The 14,734-nt window shown below is 61.5% G+C and overlaps 2 protein-coding genes across 2 annotated transcripts in view; one reads left to right on the forward strand and one right to left on the reverse strand.

Annotated features, from left to right (window-relative positions):
- GTF2IRD1 (GTF2I repeat domain containing 1) overlaps nucleotides 1–9,520 on the reverse strand; it is a 96,184-nt gene extending 86,664 nt beyond the window's left edge. Inside the window, exon 1 of the mRNA XM_047713891.1 lies at nucleotides 9,325–9,520. The gene's annotated coding sequence lies outside the window, so the exon portion shown is untranslated. The remainder of the gene's footprint in view (nucleotides 1–9,324) is intronic.
- LOC125090446 (uncharacterized) lies at nucleotides 2,656–14,079 on the forward strand. The gene is made up of 5 exons (XM_047713119.1): nucleotides 2,656–2,741; nucleotides 3,724–3,904; nucleotides 9,833–10,118; nucleotides 12,359–12,559; nucleotides 12,988–14,079. Exons 1-5 carry the CDS (start codon nucleotides 2,656–2,658, stop codon nucleotides 13,188–13,190), a joined length of 957 nt encoding a protein of 318 aa, XP_047569075.1. The 3' UTR covers nucleotides 13,191–14,079.
- The last annotated feature ends 655 nt before the right edge of the window (nucleotides 14,080–14,734 follow it).

The following is a 14,734-nucleotide window of genomic DNA, read 5'->3' on the forward strand; positions in this document are numbered from 1 at the left end:
TACGTTACTCCCACAAGCCGTGTCTGGGGTCTAGCCCAGGCCAGATATTCCATAGCTGGATGCAGGGAGGGGAGGAGCAAAGGCCCTGAGGCAGATTCGAGTGAGCCCTGGGCTACAGGCCTCCTGGGCTAAGCAGAAAGGAGGTCTCTGGGGTGAGGGCACCCACTGCCCTCCACAAAGTGGGATCCCCATAAGCCCCCAGATGGGCTGTGGTAACTCTGGCCACATAAAGGCCAAGCGCCCATGATCTAAGTCCCCGCCCTAACTGTTGGGGGCAGGGGGTGCTCCATATCCCTCTTCATGTTCCTGGAGAAATGCAGATGTCCACACCGGTCTGGGCCATGAGGGGCAAAGAGGGGCAATGCCTGCCCACTGGCATTCCCAATCCCCTTCCTCCCCAATAGGCACGTCTCTATCTTCCCAGTTCCCTTGTAGTTAGGGGGCACCACAGGACCAAAGTCTGACCTGTGCAAAACTGGAGATGCTCCCGAGGAGAGCTTGAGTGAAGGCAAAGCTTTGAGAGAAGCATTCTGCCCTCACTCCTTCTCTCCATCTGGACCATGGGTGTGAGGGCTGGAAGGGATGCAGCCATTCTGTGATAAAGAGGCATATGCATAAGGACAAAATCCAACAAGCTAAATCAAAATCACAGGAGAGAGCACTTCATCCTTTCTCGAACAGCTAGAATCAAAACAACAATACCAAGTGTTAGCAAGGACGTGGAGGAACCGGAGCCCGCATTCACTGCCAGTAGGAATGAAAAACGGTGCAGCCACTTCGGAAAGCAGCCAGGCAGTTCCTCAGTATGTTAAACACGACACTGCCATCATCACCCAGCAAGTCCACTCACAGGAGTTTAGCCAGGGGAACAGAGCGGACAGTTCACACAAAAGCTGGTACACAACCGCTGGCGGCAGCACTGTTCACAACAGCCAGAAAGGGAAACAACCCCGATGTCCCTCAAACAATGAATGGAGAAGCAAGAGGTGGCCCAGCCTCACAGGGGAATATTACTCAGCCACAAAAAAGGAACAGACCTCTGACACCGGCCACAACACGAATGAACCTCAAAAACGTGATGCGGAGGGAAAGGAGCCGGACACCGAGGCCATGTGTCACGGTATTCCACGGACATGAAACGTCCAGAAGAGGCAAGTCTACAGGGACAGAACGTGAGTCAGTGGTTGCCAGGGGTGGGAGGGGGCGACGGGAGCGAAGGGCTGACTCCTCCGTGGGTCGGGATTTCTTTTCTGGGTGATGAAATGCTCTGAAATGAGCGGTGGAAAGCGCACTTGAGCGCATGCTTCCAAGACAATAATGTTTAAAGGCGCTTTGACAATCCAACAAGCTAAGGGAGGAAAAGAACGGAGCCCCTCGCGGCATCTCTGAGCTCCCATCCCAGCCTCCGGCTGCCTCGCCACAGGCTTTTCCTTGGGGTGGGGGGGGGGATAAATAAAGCCCCCTTCAAAGCTGATCAGGTGAGGTTTTTGATTACCTGGAGCCAAGCGTGCTCCTAACCAGCATCCTCGTCCCCCAGTGCCACCTGCCGCGACTCAAGGGGCTTTGCACATGGGCAGCACCCATGCTGGGCTGGTGGTCGGGACTCAGCGAAACGCCAGGTTATTCCAGCCGGTCACCCACGTGCACACGCACATACACACCCATGTGCACGCACACAAGCGTGTGTGTCTAAATAGCCCAGGGGATTAACTGTCCTGACACTCCACACTTGTGCTCCCTCCACACACACACACACACACACACACCAGCTGCCCTTCGCAGAAGGGACCCTCCCCGCCCCCCGCCCAAGACTGGGCTGCACCCGGCCCCGGGAGACACAGTGTCGTCCCCCCCAGGGAGGTGGAGGGACAAGGCACCAAGGCACGGACCCAACAGAGGGTGACAGGCAAGTCCAAGGACGGCCGGAACACAGGGCGTGAGGAGGGCCGTGCTGGGGGATGTTCGGGGACTGCAGGAACCCAGAGGAGGGGCACCTGGCACAGCCCTGGAAGGGGGCACAGGGAAGGCTCCCAGTTGAAAAGGGCCACCCGAGCTGAGACCCGCGAGTACAATCAGCCTGATGAAACGGACAGGGAGCACCACGTCCGTTCCCGGGAGGAGCACCACCACACGGGCAAGCCAGACGGAAGCGCTGTGTGTTCTAGAAACTCAGGGAAGCTCACTGGGCTGGCACGGAAACGGGCCAGGGCCTGGCCGTGCCCAGTCTGGGAGTGAGGCAGCCAGAGGAAGGTCTTTGCCTGGACCCCACACAATGCCCCGAGCCGGGCCCCGCCGGGGAAACGGCCACCTGGCCACAGCGCCATCACTGACGCTCCTGCCTCCAGACCCCTACGCTGTTGTGCCCCCCAAACTCCCCACTCCCACCCCCCCACACACCTGCACTTGCGATGCCCGTCCCAGACTCTGACCCATCATCCTCCAGGGGCCAGTGAAAAGTCACCTCTTACAGGCTGCCCTCAGGCATAATCCCAAAGGGAAAGGAGGGCTCTCCAAAAACCCGCCACAGGGCCGCTGGCCCTGCGTAGCCCCAGCCCCAGGGATTGAACCAGGTCCACCCTGGGGTTTTCCCAGCTCCCAAAAACAGAAACTGAGGCACGGCACGCTCCAGGCTCCACGGGCAGAGGAGGGAAGAACATGGCAGGGAAGGACGGCATCTGGCTGGTCTCCGGGCAGGGCCGGGGCCCCCAGAAAGCAAGACCCTGGGGTCACCATGTGACAAGGTGAGGAAGCACTCCTGAACAGAAGGGCACCCAGCTTCCCCCGGAGCACCGCAACACAGGGAGAAACCCCCTCATTCGTTCTGTTGAGGCTCAGAGAGGTCAAGTCACTTGCCTGAGATCACACAGCACAAAGGCAGTCAGAACTGGGACTTGAACCCATGTCTGTCTGGCTTCAAAGGCCCTGACAGTTCCCTGGCGTCCCTGGTGGCAAGTAGGGAAGGCCTGAGGCAGGTAAAGGAGCCCCAAGGCGGGGCACTGGCCTCTGACCCGGGGCAAGGAACAGCATCCATCCCTGGGATGGGCAGGACGATGGACCAGGACCAGAGAGAGGAGGTGGTCAGCTCACCAGCCCAGAGGGCTGCACCCCCAGCCGGAAGCCAGGCACACACACACCCCTTCTCAAACTGGGGAGAGGGGCAACCACCCCCCCTTCCCAAGGCCCTAGCTCTCCCCACCTGGGCCTCTGCCAAAAGCCGGCACACCTGAAAAACCAGCTCCTGGATAAACATGAGAGAGACATCAGACCGGCCCAGTCATAAGACTCCCCTGGAGTCCACGGGGACCACCTTGGAGCTGGGTGGGTGGGCGGGCAGGACCAGAGAGCCACCCAGGAGCACCTGCGTCTGGGCCTCGCCAGCTCCAGTCCTCCCAGGCGTCCCACCAAGGACAGCCCAAGAGTCGGACTGAGGGCTGCAGGCCTCGAGGCCAGGCCAGGGGAGTCAGGGGCAGGCCGGAGAGGGGGAGGGGTTCCTGGGGGCTTTCGAGCTCCCCAGGAAAAACAAATGACTTATTTACCAAAAACAAAGTTAAAAGACCTTCAGTCTCTCCAGACACCCATGCAGGCCACGTTCGCACCCCAGGGACTCCCTCTCCTGCGGGGCACACGTGCCCTGGGGGGCTGCCAAGCTCCTGGTGGGAGACGCCGCCGTTCAGGCCGCCTACCCACGCCCCTGCGAGGTACTGCTGTCCTCCCCCTTCTCAGATGGTCAAACCGAGGCTCAGCCGACCCAGCAGCTGTCCACCTCACACGCAGCGGGCACGCTGCAGAGCTGGAATCGGCCGGACTAGAAGCTTCCGTGACCAACCGGAATCTCAGCGATGCCCGAGGAAGGGTTCAGAACGGCCGCTGTCCATGCCACGCGGACCACGGGCAGAGGTGGACGGCAAATGTCTTTACTTAGAACCCTAACAGGTAAAGTGGCTACAAGTGGCCCTACTCCGGCTCCAAGAGGGACACAGGGAACTGAAGGCCTGCCTGTCCCCACCCCCTCCCAGTCAGCAGCGCCCCCCCATGCCCTGCAGGCTCCGTGGAGGCCCACCGGCCTGTGTGACCACAGCTGAGTGTCTCGCTGGCCCCACTCTCCCATTTACAGATGACCAAACCCAAGCACAGAGATCAGACGTCACTTGCCCGATGTCACACAGCCCCCTTCTAGGGGACCCTAATCACGCTCCTGACTGGGACGCCGGCCTCAATGTCCCCTCCTGCCCACCTCCCCTCCCCGAACATGCCCTGGCCTTGTTTCAGGCAAACAGAGACATTCTACCCCAAGCTAAAAGAATGCAGGAGTGGAGATCAGGGACACACGGCCAGAAAACCCGGACGCCCGGGGATGGGTGAGACACCACCGGGCCCAGACGGCTGCCCTCGCCCGCCCCCCAGCTGTCCCCGGCCTCAGAGCATCATTGTCTCGGGAGCCCACCTGTATGGCGGAGGGCTGTGTGGATGGGAGCGCGGCCTCGGGCAGGCTGTAATTTCATCGGGGGCTCGCTGGCCGGCTGCGTCACCAGACCCGGAGGATGAAATTCTAGCTCGGCGGACAGAGGGGTGCACCTCTCCTGGCTCCAGGTTAGCGCTCAGTGGGGGTGGGGACGGGGCACAGGCTGTGCCTTTGCAAACATGAGCCAAAGGTACCCCTGCCTCTGTGTTGGTCCCCGGTGGGGCTCTGCTAACCGGGTGTCCCTGAACCCCGCCACCGCTGCCACCGCAGAGCAGGCAGAGCTATGAGGCACGGCCCAAAAGTGCGACCTTACTCAGCCACCGAAAGGGTGATGAAGCCAGACACAGGCTACATCCTGTGTGACTGCATTTAGGTGACATTCTGGAAAATGCAAAAACTGCAGGGACAGAAATGCACAGTGGTTTAAAAAAAGAGAGAAAGAAGGGTGCCTGGGTGGCTCCATGGGTTAAGCCTCTGTCTTCGGCTCAGGTCATGATCCCAGGGGCCTGGGATCGAGCCCCGCATCGGGCTCCCGGCTCAGTGGGGAGTCTGCTTGTCCCTGTCCCTCTGCCTCTCCCGCTGCTGGTACTCACTCTCTCTATTTCAAATAAATAAATAAATAGCAAAAAAAAAAAAAAAAAGAGAGAGAGAGAGAAAGAAAATAGAAAACACACAGTGGTTGCCAGGGGGCTGGGGAAGGGTAGGAGGCTGGCCCTCACGCCTGTGACACAACCCAGCAGAGACCCTCCCCCGCCAGGCCCCCACCGCCCAAGGTAGGATCTCCAAGCCTTGCAGAGGGGAGAACATCAGACCAACGGCCTCCCGGTGCTCAGGGCTGGATTGGCATATCTTGATTGCAAATCCTAACTTGGGTGTCTGACGCAGTGTACCCCACAACTTCCCTGCCCCCTCCTCCTCCTGCCATAGCGGCAGAGAAATCTCTGAAAACCAGGGCTTCCCAGACTGGGGATCCTTGAGTCCCCCCACAGCACCCAAGCCTAACAGGGGATCCGGACTAGAGAAAGCCCGACCACGGAAACTAGATTCGGCGCTACCTGATTCGAACTCACCCAGACCATCCCTGAAGCTTTAGGTCGAGCCCTGACCCCCCAGCTCTAGGCCCAAACCCGCCCTGAGCCTCTCCCCAGCCCACAACGGTCCCATGGCCCAGAGGTCACGGCTGTAGGGTTGCCAGATAAAATACAAGACCCCGGTTCAGCTTCAGAGAAACAAACAAGTAAGTCTTCAGTGTAAGTTACATCCTCAATCCTGCATTATCCGTGGCTTATCCGAAATCCAAATTTAACCGGGCATCCCTATTTTTATTAGCCAGATCTGGCAACCAGAAGCAGGTGGTCCTGAGGGAGGGAGACAGGTGGGGGCACGCGTAGCTCGGGGTTGGCCCGGCCCAGCTCTGGACCCAGACACACCCCCCACCCCCACTCGTCCTCCCAAGCCCGGGAAGGGACAAAGTACAACCTCACTCAGCTCACGTAGCAAGTCACCGTGAAGGAGGGCTCAGCGCGCCCCCAACCCTCTCCCCCAGGGCTCTGAGGCCCTTGCCCATCATCAACCAGGACGCCCGAGCACTGGGTGTGAAATGACAGAGCAAACTCCCTGCTGAGCACGAGAATCACACAGCCCCAGCCAGACACGCCTGCCAACGAGGGAGCCGAGAGGGGGAGCCGGCCCCACTGGGGCCCCGCCTGGACACCCCTACCACCCACACACAGAAGTCGCCGCAGAACGGGGGGCATCTCACTGCCTTCAACCATTTTCATCTCTTCCTGCTGGGAATGCCCTTGCAGCTGCCCCAAGGGTCCATCTCTCCCGGACCCCACACCCTTCCAGAAGGTTCCATGAGCCCCTGGCCCCAAGTCCTGCTCCACTCTCCAGTGTTTGTGAATTAACCCTGCAGGTCTCTTTCCCGGGGGGCCGCCTGAGGCCCCTGGAGGCCCGTGCAGCTGGGCACCCTTTCCTGCTCGTCTCATAGAACCTGGCAACACAGAGGTGCCCACAGACAGCCAAGAGACGGAGGACTGAGAGCAGCAGGACAGAGGACATCAAGGGAGCAGAGCCCCACGCTCGTGGTGTGAGGGGAAGACACAGGCTGGGGTCATGGGGAGAGGGGGGCCCCGGGAGGGTGGGGAGCAGGAAGCTCAGGGGAAGACCCTGGCATTCTCCCCACTGCGTGTGGTGGGGGGCCTTCCCTGGAGACAGGGATTCAGGATCACAGGAGGAACTGCTCAGCCATGTGGGCCAAGGCCCTGAAGTCAGACTCCATTCATTCCCTCAAGCAGCCACTCGACAAGTACTTGGGGACCAGCCCCAGGACACCAGGGAATCCAAAGCAAGCGTTGATCTCTGCCCTGTCCCTAGTGCACTTGGGGGAAAGATGTGGAACTTTTGAGCGAGATCCCCATTGGGACAGAGGAAGGACAGGACATCATGGGGGGACACAGAGGTAGCACCGTGGCCGGCCCTGGGATTCCAGCCCGAGGACACGACAGCCAGAGAAGCCTTCCCAGAGAGGAGACGAGAGGGACAAATCCTGCCACCCCTACCCCTCGCGCTAGCCCAGTCGGGCCATCAGAGGAAGTCTCCCACTCCCTCAGCGGAAAGATGGGAAGAACCCTCCAGGGAGGAGGGACAGCCCATGCAAAGGCCATTCAGGAAAACTGCGGGATTCAAGGCACCAGTCGAGGAGGGGAGAGAGCTGGAGCCGAGGAACCCCAACCCAGGACGGGGATGGCCCAGGAGATGTGGTCTGTGCCTCCAAGGTCACCCTTGGGATACGAACGCCCCAGGGTGTCATCACCCGCCACTTGGCCGTGAGATCTTAACCTGGGGCTTCCAACCATCCGACTGCCACCAAACTGTGCAGGCCCCGGCTGCTGGAGACAGGCTTCTGGAACAGCTGCCTCCGAGACCCTATCATTACGCCTGCCTTCCCCACTATTTCCAAGCATCCAGTGCTAACAACCACTGCCGTGTGGGTAGACTAGCCTGGCTCTGGGAGACTGCCTTCACAGAACACGTAAGAAGTATTTGCGATTAACTCGCTGCACGGGAAATGACCCCTCCTCCAGCACCTAGAGAACAGTGCCCTTAAGTGGGGTAAGCCCGCCCCTACAATGCCGTCTTCAGAGACCCAGTTGCCCGACCTCCCGCCCCAGGTCTCCCGCATTTTCAACATGCGGGCAGCTGAGTGGCCGCAGAGTTCCCACCTTTGCTTGGTTCCTCTGCAGGGGTCCTCTGGGACCCTCTGAGTCAGAGCCTCAACTTTCTAGGTCACTGCCAGAGCCGGCGAGGGAATGGGGTGTGGTCTGACGCCTCTCATATCCCAAAAGCAGGCCAGGGATTCCGACATCCTGTCACCTTGGAGCCCGGTCTGTCCCTTGGTCCAGCAGTCCCTGTTCAGAAGAGGTCAGAGTCTACCTCGCAGCCTCCTGAGCCCCTTCCCGCCATGGGTGGCTCGTGATGGGCACCGGACCACCCCCGTCGCTGCCACCTCTGTACCCAGACCTTCCCCGCCAGCCACCACCAGCCTCCCAGTCACTGCCACCTCCTGCTCAGAATAAATAATCGATGACCATGCCCTTTCCCTTTCCCTTTGGGAATGACAATGCTGAAATAAATGGCTGCTTGGAAAGGCACCTCCCAAGCCCCGAGGACCCGGGCAGTGCCAAGAAGCACGCAGTCCTAGCCCCGGGGCAACTAAATCCCGCAGGAGGAGGTCACAGCAGCTTCTGGCCACCCCTTCCTCCCCCTGTGCACAAACGCCCACTCCTCTAGATGTCCAGGCCTGCCCCTCCCCGCCGCTCCCCGGCCGGGGCAATCCCATGCCCCACACCCCCAGTACCACACTCCATCCGAGGCCGACGCTTCCCCCGCGGGCCTGGCACTGAGACCCCCTCACTTGGGCTGTGGTGGGGACACAGGAGCCTCCCCCGCCAGGCCTGGTGTCCTGGGAGGCTGGGTCACACGGCCAGATGTCCAGGGCTCCAGCACTGCCAGGAGAGCAGAACTCTGGGCTGCAAGGTCCCCCCTCTGCCCTGGGCCCAGGCCAGGGCATCGTTCCTCTCGCTGGCGGCAGGCCGGGGCTGGAGCCCAGGACAGGCATCAAGCCCATCCTTTCCAGGGACTCAGGATGGGGGGGGGCGTCAAGCACCCTGGGGCGCTCCACAGGCCTCCCTGCCCAAGTGCAGGAACTCAGAGACCACCCACATGCGGGGCACCCCCAACTTGCTCTCCTAGAAGCTTCGGGGCCCCCATGGCCGCCCTCTGAGACTCCTCCCCACCCTCCTCCAGAGGTTCAGCGGCCACCACTCAGGCCGGCCCCCTCCCAGGGGACCCCCGCCAGAAACCACTGTGCCGGGGCAGTCCGCGCAGTGTTGGACTCAGCCTGCGAGCGGGGGGCGCCGGCCAGGAGAAGGCCCAGCCCGAGGGAGGCAGAGGTTGGGGGGGGGCGGGGACCCGCGGCCTTCCCAGCCCCCCTCCGCTCCCACACTGGCACCCGCCACCGCGGGCAGCACGACTGACCTCATTCGCCAACTGCAGCAGCCTGCGGGCGCCCGCCGCCCGCCCCGGGGCGCCCCCCACCTCCGGGAGGGCCGGGGGTGGGGGGGTGACAGCTCCCGGCTCCCACCCCCTCCCGGCAGGTGGGGGCGGCCGGCCCTTCCCTCCCACCCCCACCCCCCCTCCCCGGCCCGAATTATAATCCCAGTCACGTGCCTCCCCGGGCACCCAAAAGCCGGACCCGGATTCTGGAACACCTTGAGGGGGAGGGGCGGGGGCCAGGGGGGTGGGAGGGGAAGGGGAGAAGGGCCTGGGCGCCCGCCCCCCGCAAAAGTTTCTCCTACCTTGGAGGATCCCCAAGCGCTCCTGCCAGCGGCGCCCCGGCCCCGGCCCGCGGCCAGGACTCAGCCTCCTGCCGCTGCCTCCTTAATTAATCCGGGAGAATGGGGGAAGGCGCGGCGGAGGGAGGCGCGGCGCGGCGCGGCGCGGCGGGGGGGCGGGGGGCGCGGGGCGCGGGGCGCGGGGCGCCGGCGGGGAGGGGCCGCGGCGGGGGCTCTCGGGCCGGCCGGGGGGCTGGCGCTCGGCGGCCCCCACCCCCGGCGCGGGCTGCGGCGGAGGGCGGGGCGCGGCGCGGGGAGCGGAGCCGAGAGCGGGAGCGCAGGGAGGCTCTTTGTTCTGTAATCCCAGTAAGATTGCCAGCCATTCGCCCCGGCCCTAATCCCAGCCCCGCGCAACACCACCCTCCATTGGCTGCCATTTACATACGGGATTAGCCCGCCCGGCCCGCCCCGCGCCCCGGCCTGGGCACCGCGGGGGGAGCGCCGCGCCCCCCGCCCCGCCCCCGGCGCCCAGAGCGCGCGCCGCCGCCCCAGCGCCCGCCGCCAGGGGGGCCTGCGGGAGGGGCGCCCGCGGCCTCGGCGCCCCCTGGCTGCCGGGCGACGCCCCTCCGCCTCCCCAGCGCCTGTCGGGGGCCGGATTAGGAAGCCGGGGCGCGGGAGTGGCCCCCGGGCGCGGGGTCAAGGTCACCCGGCAGGGCACGGGGAGGCCCCCCGGGAGCAGAGGCCGGCGCCGGGCGCGGAGGCGGCGGCAGCGGCTGGAGAACTGAAGGCGGCGGGCTGGTCACTCCCACCTTGCCCAGGTTAGCTTCCGGTGGCTGGTCCCGGCACCTCTCCCAGCCTTTGTCCCCGGGGATGGGAGGGAAGGCAGGGGCATGCCCAAGGTCGCCGCGGACCCAGCCGGAGGCTCCCAGGCCCATCTTGTCCGGGCAGCCCTCCGGCTGATCGCGGGACTCGGACTTCGGCCACCCGCTTCCCTACCATACCAGCCAGTCCTCTGGAATCCGGGAGCGCGCTCCCCATCCTCTCCAGAGCCAGGCATCTAAACTCGGCACAAGGAGTGGTGCGCCACGTCCTGCGCCGGGCCCCTGCCATGCTGGGCACTCCTGGGAGGGACAGAAGCCAGGCAGGCCCCAACCCCAGGGAGCTCCTGGCCTAGATGGAGAGAGCCAAAGACTGAGAATCTTCCAGGTCCCAGCAAAGCCCACGAGGTCCTTGCCCAGCCTCCTGCCACCCTACTGGGCACACAGCGGGCACTTGGTAAAGGATAAACTTTGGGTACCAGGTCTAGCCCACATGCCCATCAGACAGAGCTCCTTCTGGGCAGGGCAGGTCCACAGTGCACAGCCCGAAGCCAAGCCCAGAGGGGCTCGGATGCCCCCCGAATGCCTTGCCCACAGCATTGGCCAGAGCAGTGGGGACTGGGAATGAGGCCATGATGCCCCCCCCACCCCACACTGTCCTTTGCCCTCTTGGGAGTACCTCCCCAACCCCGCCATCACTAGGAGGCCTGCGGACACCTTGACAGGGTGTTGTGCAGCCCGCCTGAGACCCACATCCCCACCTGCAGACCCACATCCCCACCTGCCCTCTGCTGGCCTTGGTGTGGCAGCATCACCGAGGGGGAGGAGCTAGGACCTAGAGACTGTGGGTTCAAATTCTGACTCTTCTTCTTAGCTCCATGTGTCCTTGGGCGAGGTACTTCACCTCCCTGCACCTCCATTTCCCCCCTTTTTTTGCAGCCTCTCAGTAAACCACAGCGTGGCCCCTCAGTGGATGACGGTGATGACATCACTGAGCCTGTGGGGGTGTCTTGTATTGGCCTTATATGATGAAGGGAACTGACTTGCTTAGGGACATACATCATGGGCATGACGTGGCTGGCCCTGCCTCCATAGCCTGGTTCATCCCACTGGCCTACCAAGCCTCCCTCCATCCCACCTGCCACTGCCCATCTGGGGAGGTAAGACGTGGCCTCTGTACGCCTAGCTGGGGCACGCTGGTCCCCGGAAGGGCCAGCTGGTTGGGCTGTTGGTTTCTAAGGAGAATGCTTTCCAGACCCCAAGTCCTGGGGCAGAGAACCCAAAGCCTCTGCAGCCCAGGGCCACCACCCCCTTCCCCCTGGATCTGAGCCCTGGCAGGGTGGGAGCACCTTTGTGTGCTCAGTACTGCCCTCTGCAGGCAGAATCCAGAGCAGCAATAAAGCGAGAAGCGTGTTGGGGGTCGGAGCTCCCTTCCAGCCTCTGGGGTGCTCTTCTAGTCCAGAACAGCCAGCCTGAACCCCACCTCGCCCAGGCAGACTGGGGACAGTGTGGTGCAGTAGAAGGCCTTGGCCCGGTGTGTCTAGGCCCCGCCTCACTACGTGGGACGACGGTAAGACACCTGGGCTTGACCTTCACGTTATCTTCCCGGCCAGTGGACTGACCTCTCTGGGCCTGAGTTTCCTCATCCATAATATGGAGACAAGATAGTCCTTTCTCTGTAGGATGGCTGTGGGGGCTGAAGGACCTATGGCACTGGAGAAATGCTTGGTGTAGTGCCTGGTGCACAGCAGGAGCGCGACGAAGGGTGGCGCTCAATTTCTTAATCTGTTGGCTTCATCTAGGGGCACAGTCCCAGTCACCGTCTTTGCTTGAACTGACCCTCCTGAGGAGGTGAGAATTCTAAGCACAAGGTCATGGGCATTCCATTGTTGTCAAGTTCAATTCCTTCCCCTGGGAAGGGCAGCAGAAGCTCGCTCAGCTGGGAGGGGAGTTTGGAGGAGGAGTCCTTGCTGGTGGCTGCTCCCCACCTGTTGGGGCTTCTACCATTTGCAGGCACCTGGGTGGCTCAGTCGGTTAAGCATCTGTTTTTGGCTCAGGGGTCCTGGGATTGAGCCCCGAGTCAGGCTCCCTGCTCAGCCGGGAGTCTGCTTCTCCCTCTCCCTCTGCACCTCCACTTGCTTGTGCTCTTTCCGTCTCTCTCTCAAATAATAAATGAGATCTTTAAAAAAAAAAAAAAGCACATTTGCACGGGCCTTCCCTCTTCCCTCATCCTCCCTCAGGCCTGACTGCAACCCACATACTCCACAGACCTGGAAACAGCCTCTGCTCACCGCCTCCCCTTATCAACCTGGAAGCCAGAGGACTCCCTCCATCACAAAGCCTCTTCCATGCTTGCCTTCTTCCCGAGGACCCTCCTGACAGGTGGGTCTGCCACTCCCCATTTCACAGATGGGGATCAAGAATGCCAGGGATTTGTGGAAGTGAGTGTGTCCCCAGGGCATCCTGTATCCCCATCCATCCAGAGACTCCCTGGCAGGAGCTGGTCTCTCCCTCCTGGCCGGTGCGTGTGTTCCACTGTCTCCAACCAGCAGACCGGCCAGCAGGGAGAGCTGCCCACAGGGACTCAGCCCCCATGTCCCCCTGGGGTTGGAGCCCAGTCCTGGGTCCCTGACCTCCCGAATGCATCATTTCCTTTTCCGTGATTCTGATTCCACTTCTCCTGGCTTCTTGCTCCTTGGAAGTAAGGCTCGAGGGGATCGGGGAACAGATGGAGGGACAGTCCCGCTGCCCCCAACAAGGTAACCCTTAGCTGGGGGCAAGCCTCCAGGAAACCTGGGACTAGGCTACCCTAGACGTGACCCCAGGGGCCAAGGGTGAGGACAGTGAGCCCAAGCACTTCCTCTTACAGGTAAGCAGCCCGATTATGGAAAAGGGAAGGACGGACTCAGCAGCCTCACGGTGCGTGTCGGGGTGGACCTCAGGACTCCCGATCCCCAACCTGCCACGCCTTTGTGCCATCTCCGTGGCTTTCCTTGGCTTTTCAGGAAGTTATTTTCTCTGATAATTAGTATTCATCCTTTAAAAATAAGACTTGAACAGCTTCTGGAATGAGCTACCCCTGTTTCTCTCCAGAGACGGTCTCCTGCTCCATCATGGAGAGCAAAGGGAAAATAAGATTCAGTGTATGGAAATGGGCTCTGAAGGTGACCAGCCGGGTCCCTACAACAAGGGCAGACAAGGCAGGTGTAGAGTCTGGAACTTACCTGGGGCGCTCAGGCAATGTGGGGGCCATGTAGCCCCCAAGGGTAGGTGATGGGCTCATTGGGGGCGGGGTGGAGGGGCCTCTTGAGTCAGTGACCCAGACCCCCCCCCCCCCGCTACAGATGGGCCATTCCCCAGGCCACCAGCAACTCTTTTCATTCCCAGATCTGTTTCTGTGGCCACTAAGGACAAAAATCATTTGTCACTGGGGTGTCTGATCTGCAGAGGAACTTCTTAGAGTCCTCCAAGCCTTCGGGACCCAACAACATAGAGCCCTCACTTTGGGATTTCGGGCCCCACAGCTGGCCAGCCCAGCCGAGGCAGGACACAAGGAGGTCTGCCATCGGGGCACGGGCAGACCTGTGGCCTCCGTCTCTCTGGTCCCAGGGTTTGGCCCTGGCGAGTCGTCTAGAGCACCACTGGCCCACAGAAGTAGAACGTGAGCCACAAAATTCACGCCACAGAGGGAATTTTAAATTTCCTAGTAGCTGCGTTTAAAAAAAAAAAAAAAAAGTGAAGAAGAAACAGGTGAAATTCACTTCCACGATACATGTTATTCACCCCAGCCTTGTAGTCAGTGTATGCAGTCCAAACGGTATTCGTTTCAACGCATAATAGTATTTTCTTTTATATGGAAATATTTTCTATTTTGTAGTCCCTGCCTTAGACGAAGTCTCTGATATCCAGTGTCTGTAGTACACTTAGAACACCTTCCAGTTCGGCCGAGACAGACTTTTCAGATGTGGCTAGTGGCTAAGGGTCCCGTGGGAGCAACTTCTAGTTCAGCTCACTGCTGACTTTGGGGAGCCCGGGACTCAGTTTCCCCACCTTGGGAGCTTGTTAAAGGTGCGGGCCCAGGCCCTTCCAGGAGATAGGTTGGCTTGACCCTGGAACGCTGGGAGGGAGGCCTGGGACTCGGCCCTACAGAACACAGTCCCTAGCTTTTCGGACACACACTCAAGTTGAGGGAGTAGCGTTCAAATTCTGGGGCTCTCGATGCTGGCCCCCGAGATGGGAGGGCCTGGGAACCGCACCAAAGTGCCCCGTCTGTCCCAGGTGTCACGCAGACCTGGGGGCCCTGGGCCAGCTGCTGTGGCGTGTGCAGGAGTGAGCCGGACGGTGTATCCACCTAAGCTGAGACCATGCCCCTGTCCCTGCCCCCCCCCACCACCGTGGGAAATGGGGAACCCACTGGACGGCCCTCTCCGGCCTCCATGCCTAAGGCCCCCCTGGACCAGGGTCTCAGCGCTCCCTAAAATATTTCTCTCCTGTCCTGGGATTTTCTGGGATCCCAGGGCCCTCCTGCAGCCCCTCACCCCCAGGGGAAGAGTCCCTCCTTCCCTCTACCAGCCTGCCCTGCCGCCACCCCACCAAGGAGGGATTGCCCAGACCTC

Source organism: Lutra lutra, chromosome 18, assembly GCF_902655055.1.
Source record: "Lutra lutra chromosome 18, mLutLut1.2, whole genome shotgun sequence".
Lineage (NCBI taxonomy): Eukaryota > Metazoa > Chordata > Mammalia > Carnivora > Mustelidae > Lutra > Lutra lutra.

What these genes read in the sequence shown, in the direction of transcription:
- LOC125090446 (XM_047713119.1), top strand. Translation starts at nt 2,656, where the DNA reads ATGGCAGGGAAGGACGGCATCTGGCTGGTCTCCGGGCAGGGCCGGGGC. An exon ending in TGGGGTCACCATGTGACAAG is followed by an intron (nt 2,742 to 3,723) that starts GTGAGGAAGCAC and finishes CCCCCTTCTCAG; the next exon opens with ATGGTCAAACCGAGGCTCAG. An exon ending in GTCACTCCCACCTTGCCCAG is followed by an intron (nt 10,119 to 12,358) that starts GTTAGCTTCCGG and finishes ATCCTCCCTCAG; the next exon opens with GCCTGACTGCAACCCACATA.